The sequence below is a fragment of the Myotis nattereri genome (genome assembly GCF_964212035.1).
Source record: "Myotis nattereri genome assembly, chromosome: 2".
In the NCBI taxonomy this organism is placed as follows: domain Eukaryota; kingdom Metazoa; phylum Chordata; class Mammalia; order Chiroptera; family Vespertilionidae; genus Myotis; species Myotis nattereri.
The window spans coordinates 163567161-163588449 of record NC_138076.1 but is presented as its reverse complement, the minus strand read 5'-3'; the positions used below and the strand labels follow the sequence as shown (position 1 = coordinate 163588449).

General features: G+C 49.9%; 1 protein-coding gene across 1 annotated transcript; it reads left to right on the top strand.

Annotated features, from left to right (window-relative positions):
* Nucleotides 1–916: 916 nt before the first annotated feature.
* ESPL1 (extra spindle pole bodies like 1, separase) lies at nt 917–20242 on the top strand (the record flags this gene model as incomplete). Its single annotated transcript, XM_081083144.1, has 30 exons — nt 917–997; nt 1154–2212; nt 2435–2539; nt 2704–2824; nt 4522–4658; nt 6043–6236; nt 6542–6781; nt 6965–7109; nt 7213–7351; nt 7557–7696; nt 8671–8805; nt 9841–9960; nt 10447–10618; nt 11208–11336; nt 11462–11618; nt 12353–12462; nt 13336–14321; nt 14771–15107; nt 15289–15450; nt 15830–16043; nt 16145–16332; nt 17089–17216; nt 17352–17474; nt 17932–18087; nt 18198–18368; nt 18487–18591; nt 18737–18852; nt 19245–19328; nt 19488–19652; nt 19875–20242. 30 exons carry the CDS (start codon nt 917–919, stop codon nt 20074–20076), a joined length of 6321 nt encoding a protein of 2106 aa, XP_080939270.1. The 3' UTR covers nt 20077–20242.
* Nucleotides 20243–21289: the final 1047 nt, after the last annotated feature.

Genomic DNA, 21289 nt, shown 5'->3' with positions numbered 1-21289 from the left:
ATATATATATATATATATATATATAATTTTATATATAAAATAATATATATATATATCTGATTTAAAAAAAGAAAAATAATTCCATGAAAGGCTATGCCCTTTTTTTCTAATAACCCAAACCACTTGAGTTTCCAAGTAAGTTATTTTCGTTGTTTATCCTATTTCTCTTCTCTTGAAATTTAAACTCTCTCTGAACTCTGAAAATAAAGGTAAGAAAGAGGCAGAAGGCTGGCCTAGCCGATAGCGACTAACCCACCAGTAGCCGAGGAACTCGGTTTCGACTGTAAAATGTGGAGAAACTCGCGCCCCCAAGAGGTCTTAACGCCCGGATCAGCAGGACCCGGTAGGCTGGCATCACGTGACGATGCAGCGCGGCAGATAAACTACAACTCCCAGTGCTCCGCGCGGCCCGCCGGCGTTACGCAGCTCTTGTTGATTGGTCGCTGGGGATATTTGAAAGGAGGGGGCTGGCGCGGAAACGAAGGTTACATTTTGGGTCCTTAGCGGAGTACTCAGCCTGGCGGGTAAGTCTTAGACCTGCAAAGGTGGGCACCTCTGGGGCAGCAAGGAGGAACTCGTGAACTTGTGTACGCACCAAGGTGAATGGGGCTCCCAACACTGACTTGAGGGAGAGGCGGGGGCGGCTCTGCCAGGGAGGGTGGAGGTCTCGGGACGCCCTGGTAGGTGTTGAAGGGCTCTGTGGGGCATTGGGGTGGTGGGACGGGTAGAGTGAGTCCAGGGATCGGCCGCCTAGAAGGAAAAGCGGAAGTTTCGGTTTATAACGGGAGCCCGGCGTCCTGGCCTCGGCTTTTTTCCTTTAAGATTTCTAATGAGATTCTTTGCTCCTGCCCTTCATTTAACTCCATTACGAATCTTCTCCGCCCTCTCTAATCCTTTCCCCTAGCCCTCCAGCGCCATGAGGAGCTTTAAAGGAGTCAACTTTGGGAGTCTGCTAAGCAGCCCGAAGGAAGCTGAAGAGTTGCTGCCTGACTTGAAGGTGTGGGTGCTGTCTGGCTCTACATACACCTGGCTTTCCAAGCTGAGCTGTTTTGTTTCTGCCTTATTGGAAGAGACAGATTAGTAGCAACTCCATTTATAGTTCCTTTCCTTATCTCTTTCCCTTTGTCCCATTCATATCTTCCTCTCCTCCTAGGAGTTCCTGTCCAAATCTCCAGCCAGTTTTCCCAGCTGCAAATTTGATGCGGAGAAAAGACATACTTGTGATGCTATTCTGAGGGCTTGCAACCAGCAGCTGACTGCCAAGCTGGCTTGCCGCAGGCACCTGGAAAGCCTGCTGGAGCTGGCAGAGCTGGCTTGCAATGGCTACTTGGTGTCCAACCCCCAGTGCCCACCCCTCTACCTGGAACGAATTCTCTTCATCTTTCTGCGGAATGTTGCTGCACAGGGAATCCCAGAGGCCACACTCCGATTAGCTCAACCCCTCCATGCCTGTTTGCTGCAGTGTTCTCGACAAGCTGCTCCCCAAGACTATGAGGCTGTGGTTCGGGGCAGCTTTTCTCTGCTTTGGAAAGGGGCAGAAGCCCTGGCGGAGCCACAGGCTGCATACTCAGCTCGACTGAAGGCCTTGAGCTTTCTAGTATTGTTAGAGGATGAAAGTATCCCTTGTGAGATCCCTCACTTTGCTTCTCCAACAGCCTGTCGAGTGGTAGCTGCCCATCAGCTATTTGATGCCAGTGGGCATGGTTTGAGTGAAGCAGATGCTGACTTCCTAGATGACCTGCTCTCTAGGCATGTGATTAGACTCTTGGTGGGTGAGGAAGGGGACTCCCCTGGTCCTCTGTCTCCCCAGAGGGCCCTCTGTCTCTTGGAGGTCACCCTGGAACACTGCCGTCGCCTCTGTTGGAGCCACCTCCATGCCAAGGCCACTAGGGCTGTGAAGAAGGCCCAAGATTACCTAAGGAACACCAGCCTGGCTCCCAGCCTCCAGATATGCCAGCTGGGGGTAAAAATGCTACAGGTCCAGGAGGGAGAACCCCAGGCAGTGGCCAAGCTCCTGATCAAGGCATCAGCTATCCTGAACAGCAGCATGGAGGCACCGTCACCCCCACTGCGGGCATTGTATGACAGCTGCCAGTTCTTCCTCTCAGGCCTGGAGCGGGGTAGCAAGAGGCGCTATGGACCTGATGCTATTCTGAGCCTCTTTGCTCTTCTTGGCGGGTACTGCTCCCTCATTCGACAGCTTCAGGATGGTGTGAGTTAGAAGGTCCTGGAGATAGGGTGGGGACGTGGCTCTAAGCCCTGGCTGCCTCCTTGGACTATGCAGCCTAGTCTATCCCGAGAGGGCAGTGGTCCCTCCTGATGTCCTTCCTGCTCTCTGGGTTGTGTCAGTTCTCTAGGACTCTGGGCCAGTCTTTCCCTTGGAGCTCACACTTTATCTCTGTTCCTCAAACTAACCTTCCCCTTCCTTCCTCAGGTCTGTGGGGACTCCTCCAAGCAGCAGCAGTCTTTGGTTCAGCTGCAGTTTCAGGGACTTCACCTCTACACTGTGGTGGTTTATGACTTTGCCCAAGGCTGCCAGGTACCGTCTGGGAATCAAAAAGCCTGGACATGTCCTAGCATCTGGGGTTGTTCAACTGCCCCCAGTAGAGCTCTGGGGGTGGCTATGGCTTTAGGTATGGGGTGGGGTGGGTGTCACGTACCTATTATGTCTCCTCTCACCCTCAGCCCTTCTTGTCCCTGCAGGTAGCTGACTTGGCTGACCTTGCCCAGCTGGTGGAAAGTTGTAAATCTACTGTTTGCTGGATGCTGGAGGCCTTAGAGGGCCTGTCAGGCCAAGATCTGACTGACTACCTGGGGATGACTGGTTAGTGCCCTGGGGCCCAGCTACAAGGTTCTGGGGAGGGTCATCACTCATTAGGCGGGCAAATAGCACTTGCTGGATGGTTCTGACCACTGTGGGGGCTCCTTATGGTTCAAGGAGGGAGTGAAAAAGGTGTGTGTAAGTATCAGTTACTCTGTACTTAACAGCAGAGAAGAAGTGATGAAACTAACTTGTAATAGCAGATACTACTTTTTTCTCATTGGTTTTGAAATCTAGTTTGGTATTTGTTCCATGAAAACGTTTGTACTTGATTTTCAACTTTATGACCTTTCTATATATTTAAATTTTAAAGAACATTTACAGTTTAATTTTTTAAAACCAGATGAAACATTCACCTGGTTCAAAATTCAATTTGCACAAAAGGGCATACAGTGAAAAGCTCTCCCACTCCTAATTCTGGTTACCCAAGTCTGCCTCTGCAGAGGCAATAATATGGTCAATTTCTTATATATCCTTCTGGAGATATGCTATGTTTTTATTAACTAACATATATACTTCTCGCCCCCCTTTTAATTAAAATACATTTACAGAAAAGTACTAAAATCATAAATGTACAGTTTTATGGATCTTTTTTACAAAGTGAACATACTTTGTAACCAACATCTAGTTCAAGTAATAGCATCATTTAGACTCCATGTGCCCCCTTCTGTTCACTAACCCCCAACAGCAACCTCTGTTCAACCAGCATAGATTAGTTTTGCCTGTTTTTGTATTTTATAATAAATTTCCCCCTCAGTTCACAAAAGGCATGGCCCTTTAGTCTAAATCATATACACCTATTGCGTTCAGTCAATGAAGGTTTTGGAGAGCTTGTTATATTCATGTTTTCAGTGGTTGAACCATGTTATAGAGATGAAAATATCAGCAGGAGTCAAAAATTATTAGTATGAAAATTCTTCCCACAGAGTATTGAAGACTGACTTTTTCTTCCAGCCATCTGTACCTACTATGTGCTAAGCACTGTTTTGAATACCTGAATATTGTCAGTAAACAAAAGATTCCTTCCCTCATGGAGCCACATCCTGGTTTGGGGAGAAAGATAATAAACAGTACAATAATTGACTTGCCAACATATTAGAAAGTGATCAGAAGTATGGGGGAAAGGAAAGGTAGAGCAGGATAAGGGAATTAAGATTTCAAGTGGGTGAGGGGTGCAAGTTACCATTTAAAACAGGATGGTCAGGGTAAGCCTCATTGAGAGGAAGCATGAGCAAAACCGAGGATGTGATGGAGTTGGCCACATAGACACCTGGAAAAGGACATCCCTGTCAGAGGAAATAGCCAGTGCCAAGGCCTTAAACGAGGAGAGGGCTTGGTGTGTTCAGGGAATAGCAAGGAGGCTCTGTGGCTTCAGTAGAATGAGGGAAGAAGGGGGAGGAAAGGGGCAGGCCAGAGTATTTTCCTAAAATGCCGACCTTTGAAGTGAGATGAAGACAGGGATTGGAATGTGCGGAGAGATGAGCCCTGTTTGGGAATGAGGACTCTGCTTTTGTAACATGAGTGCAGAAGGCCTGGCTGGTATGGAGGACATGGGCTGACTTGGAGCAGGAAGGGGAGTGCTACTCCTTTCTCATTCCCTAGCAATAGGTGTCCTGTCTGATCTGGAAGCTGCTGAGCGGTCCCAACAGGAGAGGGCAGTGGGAACCATTCCTGTGCCAACTGTTCTTTCTCTCTTGCAGCCTCTTACACTAGTAACTTGGCCTACAGTTTCTATAGTCACAAGCTGTATGCCGAGGCCTGTGCCATCTCCGAGCCCTTCTGTCAGTGCCTGGGCTTGGCGAAGCCAAGCACCTATCCTGAAGTGCCTCCTGAGAAGGTATGAGGATGGGGAGGGAGGTTATGTTGGGGGAAGGAAGGGGCTTGAGTAGCATGAAAGGGCCTCTCCAAGACCCTGCTTTGGAGTACGGTGTTAGGAGCTACATACTGGCACCATTACTTCTCAGACCTCACCTGTACTGTCATTTAATTAATTTTACTTATTTATTTATAAAAGAGAGGATGAGGGGAGAGAGGAGAGAGACATTGATGTGACAAAGATACATAGATTGGTTGCCTTTCATACACCAGGGATTGAGCTTGTAACCTAGGTATGTGCCCTGGCTGGGAATTGAACCCGAGAACTTCCGGTGCACAGTACAGTGCTCCAACCGAGCCACACTGGCCAGGTTAAATTTTTTTTTTTTTTACTCTCTTTTTATTTATTTATTTATTTAATATATTTTATTGATTTTTTACAGAGAGGAAGGGAGAGGGATAGAGAGTTAGAAACATGGATGAGAGAGAAACATCGATCAGCTGCCTCCTGCACACTCCCCACTGGGGATGTGCCCGCAACCAAGGGACATGCCCTTGACCGGAATCGAACCTGGGACCCTTGAGTCCGCAAGCCGATGCTCTATCCGCTGAGCCAAACTGGTTAGGGCTTTACTCTCTTTTTATACTTAGTTTTGTTCTAAGCCAGTGGTTCCCAGCCTTGTTGCACATTAAAATCACCTGAGTAAACTTAACAAAATTCTAATGCCTGCCCTAAGCTAATTACATCCAATTGCATCAGAGTCTATGGTGCTGGGGCTCAGACATCTGGATATGTAAAGTGTTCTCCTAAATGGTTCTTTGGACAACCAGAAGGAGTCCCACTGTCTTAAAGCAAGAATACCCATGAAATGAGGGGTTGTCTGGATTGGCAGGCAAGGTGGTGGTAGAGGGCCTTGGGTTTCATCATGAGGTACATGGGTTGAAGTGGCGCCATGAGAGCAGATTGGCGTCTTGGATTTCTCTGGCATCACTGTGATGAATAAACGAAGTGCAAGGCTGGAGAGGGTGGGTGTCTGAACTGAAGGAGCTTCCCAAGGGATAGAAAGAACTGATGGGTGAAAGAAGTCAAGGCTTAACCTGGTAAATGATTGGCTGTGGGGAAGGGAGAAGGAGGAGTCAGCTGATTTATGGGAGGATTGTAGGAGGAAGAGGAGGTTTTCAGGGTGAAGACTGAATATGTGGGTGGGTTGGATTGAAGCCTCGAGTTGAGATCACCCAGGGTATTTAGTTCTTAGGTGTCTCCTGCTTTAGGGCAGGGGTGTTGGTCAGAGGACCCCACCCACCCCCACCAGATGATATATGTACCTGTAGCTGCATGTCCTCTCCCACTGTACGTATTCATTGGGTCCCCTCTCCAATTTGGTCTGTTTCCTTTCTCTGGTCAGTTGCACAGGTGCTTCCGGCTACATGTAGAGAGTTTGAAGAAACTGGGTAAACAGGCCCATGGATGCAAGATGGTGACTTTGTGGCTGGCAGCCCTACAGCCCTGTGGCCCCAAACACATGGCTGAGCCAGTCACCTTCTGGGTCCGGGTTAAGATGGATGCAGCCAGAGCTGGAGACAAGGAGCTACAGCTGAGGTGAGTTGGGGGGAGGTAGGACAACCACGTTTGCCCCCTGGCTAGGGCTGGCTTTTCGTATTCATGGTTATGTTCATCCTTATGTCTGAGAAGGGCACTGATTCCTCCATTATTGTTCACTGAGTGCCTACTGTGTGCCAGGCACTGTGCTCGGTACTGGGGAAATGCTGGTGACAGGTAGTGTTCTTGCTTTCATGACTGGAAACTTACTGAGCTCTCAATAAGCCAAAGCTGGGACTCCTTGGCCTGGGGTAGAGGCTCCATGCTTCACGGGTTCCCCAGGTGCTGAGCCCACTCTCTTTCAGAACTCTGCGAGATAGCCTGAGCGGCTGGGACCCGGAGACCCTGTCCTTCCTGCTCAGGGAGGAGCTGCAGGCCTACAAGGCGGTGAGGGCTGACACAGGGCAGGAACGGTTCAATGTCATCTGCGACCTCCTGGAGCTGAGCCCCGAGGAGACACCAGCTGGGACCTGGGCTCGAGCCATCCATCTGGTGGAATTAGCTCAGGTGCTCTGCTACCATGACTTTGCCCAGCAGACTGACTGGTAAGGGGGAAAGTTGGGGAGCCCACTCTTGTTTCTTGCCCTGGGTCTTCTGACTCTGTGGACCCTGTTTCCCTCTCTGTGTCCCTGAGCACTCCCTTCTGTTTGTGGCCATGGGAGCTCATTCGGAGGGTGAGGCCAGCGGTCCTGCAGAAGGCTCCAATTAGGTGCACCCTCTCCTTCCAGCTCTGCCCTGGATGCAATCCGGGAAGCCCTACAGCTTCTGGAATCAGTGAGGCCTGAGGCTCAGGCCGAAGACCAGCTTCTGGATGATAAAGCACAGGCCCTCCTGTGGTTCTACATCTGTACCCTGGAGGCCAAAATGCAGGAAGTATGTGGGGCTGAGCAGCACTGGGTACAGGAATTGTGCTCTCTGGGTCCCCATAAGCTAGCACTGGCCCTGTTTTTTTTTTTTACCCTGATCTCTCATCCAGGGTATTGAGCGAGATCGGAGAGCCCAGGCTCCTAGTAACCTGGAGGAATTTGAAGTCAATGACCTGAACTATGAAGATAAACTCCAGGAAGATCGTTTTCTATACAGTAACATTGCCTTCAACCTGGCTGCAGATGCTGGTAAGGACCATGGTCATAGTGTGCTGGGATAGTCTCCTCTGTGGCTTCCTAAGAGCCAACCGGACACCCCAGGTGTGGGGGAGACTGGCCCTGTAGGCTGGGAGGTGAGTGGGCAAAAAGAGCAGAGGGTGTTATGGAGAAGGTGGCATTCTCCCCAGATGGCCCACGCTGAGAGAGTGGCTGGTCCCTTTCTTCTGACTTACAGCTCAGTCCAAATGCCTGGACCAAGCCCTGGCCCTGTGGAAGGCGGTGCTTACAAAGGGGCAGGCCCCCACCGTGCGGTGTCTCCAGCAGACAGCAGCCTCGCTGCAGATCCTAGCGGCCCTCTATCAGCTGGTGGCAAAGGTAATGGGGCAGGACATTGACCCAGAACAGAAACCCAGTGCCTTCACTTTCTTTGCCTGTGTACCTGCTGAGAAGCCAAGGAACCCAGTGTGGGCTCTATCACAGCCTCTCTGAGTTTAAATCCACACTCCATCATTCATTAGTGCATGGCCTCAGGCACATTACTTAACCTTCTCAGGCCGAGTTCCATTATTTCTGAAATGAAGGTAATAATAACTACCTCATAACATTGTTAGCATTTGGTGAGCTAATGCATGGGAGATGCTACACATAAACAGAATACTCAAATGTAAACCGTAATTATTATATTAATTATTAGATAATTGGAGACCATAAATGCCTGAAAAACACATACATGCCTGTAGACACAGTTCTACATATTTACATGCATTGTCAGAAGGTTTTACAGACTCCCTGAAGCTCTTCCTTGGATCCCACATTAGAAGGGTGGGCCCACATTAGGAACCCCTGAAAAAGAACATGGCACTTAAAGGATCTTTGTCATTGTGGGTCTTTAGGCTCTATTTCTAGCACGGGGAACCTGGGAATCTTCCTCAGCCGTAGATCAGAGTCTTGGCTCTACCACGTACCTATTATGTGAATGTAGACAACTTAACCGATGTGATTCTTAGTTTCCTCATCAGTTAAATTGGGATTAGAATTGCTATGAAGATAAAATGAGTTGATGCATGTAGACCTCTTGGCACAGTGCTTGACACAGAGCAAGTACTCAGTAAACCCTGGCTACTGATGATGACTGGCGTCTAGGCTTTCAAACAGAAGGGGATAGGAAGGTTTGCAGGGTCCCTCACTGCTCTCTGCTCAGGCTCCCTGAGAAGGGCTGATGGTTGCTCTGTCTGGGTAGCCACATTCCAGCCAGAGGTCAGACCAAGCTTCCAAAGGGCTCAGGAGCAGAGGGTAGAAATAGAAGCTTGAGCAGGAACTGGGTAAACTTGCTGCTATTGGCCAACCAGCCCCTGCAGGCTCTGGAGGTCCTCCTGCTTGTACGGATCGTCTCCCAGAGACTAGAGGACCACGCGAAGGCAGCTGGCTCCTCCTGCCATGCCGCCCAACTTCTGCTGACACTTGGTTGTCCCAGCTATGCCCAGGTGAGTGCCCAGCCTGTCTAGCCTGGGGATTTCAGGGGAGACATGGCTGTAGTAACCCATCTTTCCTCTTAGAAGATAAGATACTAAAGGGGCCTCTTTGCTGCCTTCTACCACCACTTTCAGCTGGAGGCCCATGAAGTGTGGAGTGGCTGGGAGGCAGGCATCTAGTTCCTCTCACTGCAAAACCAGTCGTTCATTGAGTCTAACAGATTCTGCATCAGGAATATGCTGCCAGTCCTATATTTGTCATTAATTTCTGTTGCCCTGGTTGGTCCTCCTTCACTTAGGACTGTTACCACGCCTCCTAGCTGGTCTCCTTGCCTCCAGTTTCTTCCTTTTCCACGTTTGCTACTCTCATGGTCTTTTTAGGAACAGATCTGATCTTAATCTCTTTCCTACTTTAAGGATTTTAATTTGGCTTCTCCATTACCTAAAGGATACTGTCCAGACCCTTCACTTTGTATTGACACCTTCTGTATTCTGGTTCACATTTTTTCTTGCCACTCCCTACCATGAACCTTATGCCGATCTGTCCCAGTTACTTTATATTCCTTGCATGTGCCTCTCTGTCTTTGGTTGTATTAGTTTCTCCACCCTAAACGCCCCACCTTCTTATTTTCATTCAGTAAACCTGTACTTTCTTTTCAGGGCCTAGCTCAAGTCTTTGCTTCTTCGTAAAGCATTTCACATGTTCTTCAAGGGCAGAATCAACCCCTTTCCCTGAGTCCCCATAGCACAAATGGTATTATGTCACGATTATATTGGATTGCCTGTGCGCCGACTGCATTGCAAGCTATTGGTTGGAAGGTCCTACTTACTCCTTATTCATTTGTCTTTCTAACATAGCGGTTAACCAAAAGGTACTCAATGAACATTTTAGTGAGCGAATAACTCCTGTGTAGATTATAATATTTGAAATGATATTTAATTAGACATGTTTGACATTTGCTTGCGAATGCTTTAATCCACTTTAATTTGAAGGCTCGGGCTGCCTCTCCTCACCAGTATGCTTGCAAACCCTGATTGCTCCCTTAGTTACACCTGGAAGAGGCGGAATCAAGTCTGAAGCTTCTGGATCGTACCACTGACACGTACCTGCTCCTTTCCCTGACCTGTGACCTACTGAGAAGTCAACTTTACTATGCTTACCACAAGGTATTCCTCACGTTCGTACACCCAAAGGTCCTGGGTATTAGAAGGATTTTAGGATTTTCTATATCTTTGTCTGGCTTCTGAGAATTCCCTGGAGCTAAGAATATTCCTGACCCTGAGAAGCAATGCTGTTTCCTAGCTTTGCCTTCCAAAGAATTGTTCACCAGTGTTCCTCCAATAGAGATACTTTCCTTTCCCTTTTTCTCCAGTTTCCTCAGGGCAAGGAGGAAAGTCTCCCTGAATAGGAACTGGGATGACACCCTGGAGCCCTGGCCTGAAATCCAGTGGGATCCAAAAACCCCTGCATTTCCTCATAAACTAGCTGTGTGACTTTTCCAAGTCTTAGGCCCACTCACGTTATAGTTGTTGTTTTTTATAGCTTTTATCATTCTGAACAGCAGGGGATTGGGCCTGATGATCTCCAAGGGCATCTCAAGCTCTGAATTGCCAATCTGACCTCATTGCTCTCCTCTGGCCCCCCTCCTTCAGGTGACAGAGGGCGCCTCTCTGTTGCTGGCTGTGCTTCAGGATCCTGCCCTCCAAAAGTCATCCAAGGCCTGGTACTTGCTGCGTGTCCAGGCCCTGCAGCTGGTGGCAGTCTACCTTAGCCTCTCATCAGATAGCCTCTCAGCCTCTCTGTGGAAGCAACTCTGTGCCCAAGGTGAAAGAATAGGGTGAATGGCCCTCCTTGGTTGACGTGTGTGGTTTGTGCACTGTCAACTCTTCTCAGCCCTTGTCCCCTCTGCTGTCCAGCTATGTGGATGAGCCTAACCAGAAGCTGCACAGAACAGGCCTGGGATAGCAAATGAGTTTCAGTTCTCCTCCTGACTCTAATCCAGTGGTTCTCACCCTTCCTAATGCCGCGACCCTTTAATACAGTTCCTCATGTTGTGGTGACCCCCAACCATAAAATTATTTTTGTTGCTACTTCATAACTGTAATTTTGCTACTGCTATGAATCGTAATGCAAATATCTGATATGCTATATGTGTTTTCCGATGGTCTAGACCCACAGGTTGAGAACCGCTGCTGAATCGATTGCCTAGTGACTGCCTGGAATACTATACCAACAATGTTTCTGAGGCCCCATGTAGTCTCAGGGAGTTCTGTGATTGATTAGCTCTTCCTGCCTTAGGTGCATATGGAAAAGAGTAGCAGCATGCTTTGCATTTGCTATCTTAACAGTTGAAGGGGGTGAAGTTCAGGCCACATCATCTCCCTTCTTGTCCCCTCCTCCCTCACTTGCACAGGCTGGCAGACACCTGAGACAGCACTCATCGACTCCCACAAGCTTCTCCGAAGCATCGTCCTCTTGCTCATGGGCAGTGGTGTACTCTCGACTCAGAAAGCAGCCGTGGAGACACCTTTTCTGGACTATGGTGAGTCCAAGGAGGAGAGCAACGTCCTGTAAGAATAAACAGGCGAGATGGTGGGGCTGGCAGTTTTGTCTCCAGAGGATCCAGGCTCTGACTGATCATGGTCTTGTCTCTCTCCTCGACTACAGGTGAAAATCTGGTACAAAAGTGGCAGGTGCTTACAGAGGTGCTGAGCTGCTCCGAGAAGCTGGTTTCCCACCTGGGCCACCTGGGCAGTGTGAGCGAAGCCAAGGCCTTTTGCTTGGAGGCCCTGAAACTGACAACGAAGTTACAGATGCCGCGCCAGTGAGTACAGGGACCAAGAGGATGCCGGTTCTGGAACCTGAGTGCCTGTGCCTTGACTGTGGGTTCCCAAACTATTCCACAGATTAATAACATGTTATGTGTGGAGGGGTTGGTGGAACCCCTCCCATCGCTAAATAAGTGGAAATGCTGAGTTAATCAAGTTTGACTTTTTTATTTTTATTTATTTTTTAAAAAAATATATTTTATTGATTTTTTACAGAGAGGAAGGGAGAGAGATAGAGAGTTAGAAACATCAATGAGAGAGAAACATCGATCAGCTGCCTCCTGCACATCTCCTACTGGGGATGTGCCCGCAACCCAGGTACATGCCCTTGACCAGAATCGAACATGGGACCTTTCAGTCCGCAGGCCGACGCTCTATCCACTGAGCCAAACCGGTTTTGGCCAAGTTTGACTTTTTTAATTTCCTATAGGACTTCTCTTGTCCTCCAATATGCTAATACACATTATAAATCTCCAAATGGGAGATCTAGTGTACAGTCTTTCCTTAAATCTCTTTGTCCACAGGATCCTTTTTTTTTTTTTAAATAATGCAGCTTGGGAAATCCTGTCCTCACACACAAGGAGGAGTTGGTCTGAGGGCAGCGTAGAAGGTTTTCCCCAGGGAGCAGAGGCTGGAAAAGACTGATGGCTCTGCCTAGGAAAGGAGCAAAAAGACTCTCCAGGAAGGCAAAGGATTCCACTAATTGGTTATTATCTCCTCTCCCAACAAGGTGTGCCCTGTTCCTGGTGCTGAAGGGAGAGCTGGAGCTGGCACGCAATGACATTGACCTCTGTCAGTCGGACCTGCGGCAGGTTCTGTTCTTGCTTGAGTCTTGCACAGGTGAGCAGCCATGCCCATGCCCATGGGCTATGGTGAGAGGGACACATACACTATTTAACAAATCTTTCTATGTCAGGGTTTGGTTTCCTTCTAAATCAGAGACTTCTGGTCCCAGGGCAAAACTCCCTTTATTTCAGTCAGACCATTGATGCCCCTCCTTCGGATAACCTGTCCAGGACTAACCCTATTTGGTTCTAGTTTTCAGTATCATCTAATACATTTGGGCCATTTATAGTTAAATGGAATTTAAATAAAATTTAAAATTCAGTTCCTCAGTCACTTACCACATTTCACACATTCAGTAGCCACATGTATTTAGTGACTATTGTATTGGACAATACAAATATAGTGTCCTCAGGAGGCTTAAGCTAATGATAAAATATTGTATTTATGATGTTTTTTTTTTTCTTATCAACCCCTTTTATCTCTAGTAATTCATTTGACCCACACAATACCCTGAAAAGTCAATTGGGACCATGGATTTTTTTTTTTTTTTTCATTTGTAAAATGAGACAGTTGAGAAATTCAATGTTTTAGGCCAGAATCACGGGGCTAGTCAGGGGCAGAAGCCAGGATTAAGACTTGGGCCTCCTGGTGCTGGCCTGCTTTACTGATCCACACAGTCTTCTGAGCTGCAAATAATGGGGGCTTTGTCGGCTGTATTGGTCCATTGTTGAAAGGAAAGAAAACATTAGGGATTTTATTAAAACAAAAGAATAAACCACACTAATATTTAGTATGTTAGTACAGTAATATGTGAGTAATTAGTAAGTAATTCACACACATATGAGGGAGCTGGACCCTGGGGTAGCTCGAGAAGCACTTGGCATCATGTCTCCTAGTTTTATCATTCTTGTTCTGCTCTCTCCTCAGAGTTTTGTGGACCAGCCCAGGGCCCAGACTCTGTGAAGAAAGTCCACTTGCAGAAGGGGAAGCAGCGGGCCCCGGGCCCCCGTCCTCTAGAGCACCCAGAGGAGGAGCCCTTCCTCAGAGGCCCTGTTCTGGAGCTGGTGGCCACTGTGGCCAAGGAGCCCGGCCCCACTGCACCTTCTGCTAACTCCTCCCCAATCCTGAAAACGAAGCCCCAGCCCAGCCCTGGCTTCCTGACCCATTTGCCCACCTGTGACTGCTCGCTCTGTGCCAGCCCGGTCCTCTCGGCAGTCTGTCTACGCTGGGTGTTGGTCACAGCCGGGGTGAGACTGGCCTTGGGCCATCAGGCCCAGGGTCTGAATCTCCTGCAGGTGGTGCTGAAGGGTTGCCCTGCAGCCACTGAGCGCCTCGGCCAAGCCCTGCAAGCTTCCCTGAATCACAAAGTACCTCCCTACCCCGACTCGCGCCTCTTTGATGAGATCTTGGCTCAGGCATACACACAGCTGGCACAGGAGGGGCTGAGCCAGCCATCAAACAGCCTGAGGAAGGTCCTAGAGTCAGGGCTGAAGTTTGTGGCAGCACGGATACCCCACCTGGAGCCCTGGCGAGCCAGCCTGCTCCTGATGCAGGCCCTTACGAAGTTGGCTGGCCATAGCTGCTGCACTACCCAACTTTTTGCAAGCTCCTGGGGCTGGCAGCCACCCTCAATAAAGACTCCCCCAGGCTCAGAGCCTGCTAAGCTTCGGAAGCAAACACATTCTAGACGAGGGCGCCAGCAGGAGGTCTCTGCTGCCCTGCCCGTCCACAATACCTCTCGGAAAGGTCGGGAAGGTGGAGGAACACCGTGTACACCTAAGCCCCCTGGCCGGCCTAGGCAGGCTGGCCCTCGAGTCCCTTTCACCGTGTTTGAGGAAGTATGTCCTACAAAGAGCAAACCTGAGGTTCCCAAGGCCCCGAAGGTACAACAGAGAGTCCAGACGCGCCTGAAGGTGAGGTGGGATCGGGGCCAGGCAGTGTTGGTGTTGGGTGGGGATGGTCCAAGAGGAGAGTTCTATAGAGCAGGGGCCCTTATGGAATAGCTGCCCAGGGCCTGGCGGCACCTTGAGCTCCCCTGTTAGCTGCAGGACCCCTCCGTCTTCCACAGGAAGAACTAGTTCCAAGTCTTCCTTCGTTTTGACCAGAAGGCACTTGCCTTAACTTGAGGATTCCTTTCCCCTTCCACCCTCCTCCTCATCTTCTGGTGCCCCCTCCTCTCCCTGTCTCCACGCCCAGGAGTTATTGCCGCTGACTGAAGGTGGCAGTATTTGTGGGCGGTTAATTAATTCTTAAATCTTCCCCAATGGCCTCCGTGTCGGTGCCGCCACAGCGCCATCTGCTGTCAGATGATGTCTTGTCACTGAAGGCCCCTTGGCCCTTCTCTCTTTCCTTCCCATCCCAGGTGAACTTCAGTGATGACAGTGACTTGGAAGACCCAGTTGAGGCACGGCTTGCAGAGGAGCCCAAGAGACGGGGCACTGCTTCTCGGGGGCGAGGCTGGGGCCAGGCTAGGAAGGGCCCAAGTGTGAAGACTGATGTGGTGGCTGACCGAGGTAGTGCCCTTGGGCCCTCTGGCCGCAGCGGCAGGACCCGGAGGGCCAAGAAGGTGGCGTCAGGATATGGTGAGGAGCTGGGCCCTGAGATTATGCGGACCATCCCTGAGGAGGAACTGACTGACAACCAGATGGAAATGAGCTTTGAGATCCTCCGGGGCTCTGATGGGGAAGACTCGGCCGCAGGTATGATGGCAAAGGTGGGAGGTGGAGATGCATATGTTTTGGGGAGGCTGCCTGGGACCAAAGCACAGAAATAACTAGTGCCAAAGGCAGTCTTTTGTTGGCTCTGGACTGGACCCTAGAAGGGAAAGCAAAGGGGATGGCAGGAGCAGGGAGCTCTGTAGAAATGTCATGTTCTCCCCAGATGGGAAGACACCAGCTCCAGGGCCGGACACAGCCATAGGAGAATGTGAACTGTTGAGACGGGATTCCAGCAAAGAGGAGCTGCCCGTCCTATGCCCAAGCAAGAAGACAGACAAGGATCTTGGTTCTCGGCACCAACATCCCGCAGCCCCTATAGCCATTGGTGAGGTCCGGTCACTTGCAGAGGGCTGAGCCTGTTAGGTCTCTTGATCCCAATGCTTTTCCAGTCTGTCCTTGGTTCTGGCTTGGATCCCCACCTGGATCTGGTAGCCGCTGAACCTGGGTTTGAATTCTAGCACTCTCTGCTACCTGTGTCCAAGCCACTCAACCTCTCTGAGCTTTTGATTTAACTGTCAAGTGGGTTTGGGGAGGATGGGGCAAGTTCATGCATGTGAGTTACATAGGACCCTACTTGGCACATTGCCCTTTGTAAATGGTAGCTGCTACTTTCCAAGGGGGAGCTGACATAGGGACTCCTTGACAAGTTCCTGTCCGCTAGGAAGTAGGGGGCTCATCTATAGCAAGTGTCGACCTTCGTCTAGGTGTCTCTACCGTGGATTCCATCTGTGACTCACTGAGCATTGCTTTCCGTGGGGTCAGTCACTGCCCTCCTAGTGGGCTCTACGCTCACCTCTGCCGCTTCCTGGCCTTGTGCCTGGGTCACCAGGATCCCTATGCCACTGCCTACCTTGTCACCGAGTCTGTTTCTATCACCTGTCGCCACCAGCTGCTCACCCACCTCCACAGGCAGCTCAAGTGAGTGTCCACCGTCCCGAAGACTTGTGCTGGGGCAGATTGCGGGGGAGGGTCCCGACTTTGAAGGAGGGAGAACTCACCCCTACTTGTGTTGCTTGCAGCAAAGCCCAGAAGCACCAGCCACTGGAAATAGCAGACCAGCTGCAGGGGCTGAGCCTCCAGGAGAGGCCTGGAGGTATCCCTCTGGCCCGCCTCCGGCACCTCTTTTCCTTCAGAACGTCGGGATCTGGCCATTTCCCCCAGGCTGAGAAGGAGAGTTTCCAGGAGTGCCTGGCTCTGATCCCCAGTGGTATGGTGGCTCTCCTGTCCTTTTATTCATCTTCTTACTGAAAGGCTGGGTGAAGGTGTTTAAGGCATTAGTTAGCTCACATAGATTTATGGTCCTTATGGAAGGACATGTTATACCTTTTCATTGATTAGTCATTTTGTTATTCTCACCAAACAGACATACCCTACATCGGGAAGTCTTTTTTTTTTTATAATATATTTTTATTGATTTCAGAGAGCAGGGAGGGGAGAGAGAGACAGAGAAACATCAGTGATGAGAGAGAATCATCGACCGGTTGCCTCTTGCACGCCCCCTACTAGGGACTGAGCCTGCAACTTGAGCATGTGCCCTGACTGGGAATCAAAGACCTCTTGGTTCATAGGTTTACACTCAACCACTGAGCAACACTGGCTGAGCTGGAAGTCTTTTTTTTTTTTTAACCTCAACTTTGACTTACCAACAAATTCAGTGTCTTTATTCAGGGGTAAGTCCAGATGTCCACGGGCTCCCTACGCTAGCATGAGACACGTTGACAGATTATTTGAGTGCCTCCTGCTGTGCAGGGCCCTTTGTTCATTTCTGTAAGGGACCCAAAGAAGTGTAAGACATGGCCTCTGCTCCCAGGGAACTCCTAGGCAAGTGAGAGCACCTGGAACTCCAGTGACCAGGGGAGACTTCTTAGAGTTGTCTTGAGTGCCAGGTAGGGATTGAGTGCAGAAGACATTGAAGGGAATTCCTTGTAACAGCTGAAATGATTCTGGGTATATTCTGTGTCAGAGGTGACTGTGTGTGTGTTGGCCCTGGCCTCCCTCCAGCCTGGAACAGTGGGCAACACCCTCCTGCTGACCCGGCTGGAAAAAGACAACCCCCCAGTCACTGTGCAGATCCCAACTGCCCAGAACAAGGTACGTTTCCTGGGCCGGGGAGCAGAGTTGGGCTGGGGTTGGCTTCTGGTCAGACTGCTCACATTCTGTGGCTGGGGGATAGAGAGATGGTGATCACGTGGACAAGCAGAAATCTCACAACCCCATCTCCCAAAGCTCCCTCTGAGCTCGGCCCTGAAAGAATTTGATGCCATCCAGAAGGAACAGAAAGAGAACAGCAGCTGTACTGACAAGCGAGAATGGTGGACAGGGCGGCTAGAGCTGGACCATAGGATGGAGGTGTGTGTCCCCAAGGTGGGGTGGGGTCAGGCCTGTCCTACGAATGACCTGGGGGTGCCAATGTCTTCTTTCTCAGGGGTGCCCTGTCAGTGCTAAGGTACCTCGAATCCTTTCTGGAATTGTAGGCCTAAATAAAAAATTATGTTACGTGGGAAGGACTTTAAACAAGAGCCCCAAACCTGAGGGGTTATGGCAATGGAGCACTTAAAGGTATACACACACAGGAAAAAGGACTGATGCCCACCCGTCTATAGTGATATGTAACAGATTCTTACTTATACTCCCCAGAGTCTCACCAAGTGACAAACGTTTCTAGTTTCTTGCCTTTTCACTGGCAGATATGTAAGACAAATACACACATTGGAAAGCCCACTTCCTCATCTCCAGAATGTCGGTGCCTGTGGGGAAAGAAACTTTGCTTCATCTCTGACTGAAGGTCCTGTTCTTCCGCACTCAGGCTCTCATCACTTCCCTAGAAAAGGATGTGCTGGGCTGCTGGAGGGGGCTGCTGCTGCCACTGAGTGAGGACCCGGGCCCCGCCCAGGAGGCCTCCCGCCTACTGGAGTTACTGCAGGAGTGTGGCTGGAAATATCCTGATCCCACTCTGCTGAAAGTGAGTTGAGAAATCAAGGAAGGGAAAGAAGCTAGATTTAATTCCTTCCCACCTGCCACTGTAAGTAGAAATGGAAGCTGTGGCACTCACTGACCACTCTTCCCCTACAGATCATGTTCAGTGGTGCCAATACCCTCACCCCTCAAGACATTCAGGCCCTGGCCTATGGGCTGTGCCCTGCCCAGCCAGAGCGAGCCCAAGAACTCCTGAGTGAGGCAATAGGACGTCTTCAGGGGCAGACAATACCAAGCAGTAGGCACCTTGTCTTAGTGCTGGACAAGGTAAGGAGCTAAGGGCCAGAGAGGCAGTGCCTGGCGGGCAGTGGGCACCAATTCACCCTCTTCTGACTCCTGCATATACCCGGCTAGGGACCGTAACCTCTGAGTGCTTTTTGCCCAGGACCTGCAGAAGCTGCCATGGGAGAGCATGCCCAGCCTCCGGGCACTGCCTGTCACGCGGCTGCCCTCCTTCCGTTTCCTACTCAGCTACGCCATCATCAAAGAGGTAGGATTCGGGCAGTGCAGACTGGGGCTGATTGGTGGCTATTGGGAAGATAGGAGAGGGTCTCAGGAATGGATCAGTCATGAAATGGGGCTTGGGGTTTGTTGGAGCCAGACCAGGATCCTAATCACCATTGTCTCCTCATCAGTCTGGGGCCGCGCCAGTGCTGAGCCAAGGGGTGGATCCTCGCAGTGCCTTCTACGTTCTGAACCCTCACAACAACCTGTCAAGCACAGAGGAGCAATTTCGAGCCAATTTTAGCAGGTCAGGAAGATAAGAGTAAGAAACGGAGTGGGGAGGGGCAGCAACAACGCACAGGGACAGCATGTCCTTTGCTCAAGGATCAGATGTTGCAACCCACCTTCTCATTAGTATCCCTCTGCCAGTTTGCCGCATGACCCTTATTCCTTTTATTTTTTTAAATATATTTTTACTGATTTCAGAGAGGAAGAGAGATAGAAACATCAATGATCAGAGAGAATCATTGATCGGCTGCCTCCTGCATGCCCCACACTGGGAATCGAGCCCGCAACCTGGCATGTGCTTTTGACTGGAATCGAACCCAGGACCCTTCAGTCCGCAAGCCAACGCTCTATCCACTGAACCAGACAGGTTAGGGCATGACCCTTGTTCTTACTCCTACCTTTTCCCTGCAGTGAATCTGGTTGGAAAGGAGTGGTTGGGGAGGTGCCGAGCCCGTTACAGGTGCAAGAGGCCCTCATGGAGCGTGACTTATATATGTGAGTGCTTAGGGTGGGGAGGTGGGGAAGCCGTTGCAGAGAGGGTATTGCTTTGGTTTGCTTTGGGGTTTTAAAGCCCCTGGTTGGCTCAGGGCACCTCTGGAGACATAGCAGAGGCCTAGTATAGCGACGTCAAACTCATCTCACCTTCTGCTTTAGCTATGCTGGGCACGGGGCTGGTGCCCGCTTCCTGGATGGGCAGGCTGTCCTGAGGCTGAACTGCCGGGCAGTGGCACTGCTGTTTGGCTGCAGCAGTGCAGCCCTGGCTGTGCATGGAAACCTGGAGGGGGCTGGCATCGTGCTCAAGTATATCATGGCTGGCTGGTGAGTCTTTAGGGGCAAGGCCCATCCTAGGTCCCCACCCCAGGTTTTTTCCTAGGTCTGAAGTTTAAATCCTTCCTCCTTTGTGCCCCTCCTTCCTCCCATCCTAGTTCCAAGGGACTTCCTCATTAGCTCAATCTTCTCTACTCACCCACCACCACTATTAATTGTATTTTCCTATGTGTTCTGTTTTAGAGTCCTTTGTTTTTCTTCTTTTTTTTCCAGTCCCCTGTTTCTGGGTAACCTCTGGGATGTGACTGACCGTGACATTGACCGCTACACGGAGGCGCTGCTGCAGGGCTGGCTTGGAGGAGGCCCAGGAGCCCCTCTTCTCTACTATGTCAACCAGGCCCGCCAGGCTCCCCGACTCAAGTATCTTATTGGGGCTGCACCTGTAGCCTATGGCCTGCCTGTCTCCCTGCAGTGACCCGTTGGAGTGGTCCTATCACTGATGGAAGCCATGTGACTGTTCTACCTCCCATACTTAGATTTAACCCTCAGGGTAAATATTTTTAAGTGATTTCCCCAATATTTTATATGAAACATTTCCTTTAACTTAACCTTAATATAATAAAGATTTATGGCTTACACCCAGTTTTGTGTAGTTCATTTGAAAACATTTGAGGACAAGACTATTGCCCCCTCCCACTATGTGGTACTACAAATAGAGCAGCTTGCAGGAGTGCATCTGAGAGCATTGGGAAGAAAGGCAAAACCATAGGACAAAACGGGGCCTGGCTTGGCCTCAGCAGAAAAAGCTAAAAGAGAGGGGCATCAAGGTGCCCTAAGTGGGGACAGAGTTGTTAAGGGTCGAGATGGACCCACTGAGAATCTTGACCAGACACCACCATCACATCTGTCCTGTTTTTGCCGTGAGGTATCCTGGGAGTGACACCAGCTTTAATGCCTCACTTCCCCTGCCCCCTCCTCAGTGAAGGTTAAAGGCTGATATTTTCTCCCCACATATAGCTGTTACACTTGTCAGTGTACTTTGGTAGCAGGTTCTGTAGGGTTCTGCTGCTTATATATAGTTTTCTCTCCCCAATTAGATTGCTAATTTCCTCAGAAACACAAATCTTACACGTTCATGTATCCCTCACATCTAACACATGGTATAACTTATATATTGATTAATAAACTTATGCCGGCCCGGCCAGTGTAGCTTAGTGATTGAGCACCAACCTGTGAGCCAGGAGGTCACAGTTATGTTGGATTTCCAGTCAGGGCACATGCCCAGGCTGTGGGCTCTTTCCCATAGGGGTTGTGCAGGAGAGATTGATGATTTCTCTCATCATTGATGTTTCTGTCTCTCCCTCTCCCTTTCTGAAATAAAAAAATATATATTAAAATAATAAACAAACGTGTGCTGTGCTTGGTTGACAACGTGCCTCCTCACTGTTCTCTCTACCACCAGACTCTTCTGCTTAATTTTTCCAAAGCACTACTTTCCTGATGCTATTCCGCTCCCCCACCCCCCTGCAGCCACCCCGCCCCCAACTTCTCAGGCTTCCCGGCTAATCGGTCACTAGGCCTATACCACACACGTGGAGTCTCATACATTGCTTTGTAATGTTATAGCTATGGCCTCACTATTTTAAAGATTTTTAAGCGCCTGGAAGCAGCAGTTGTGTCCGCTACAA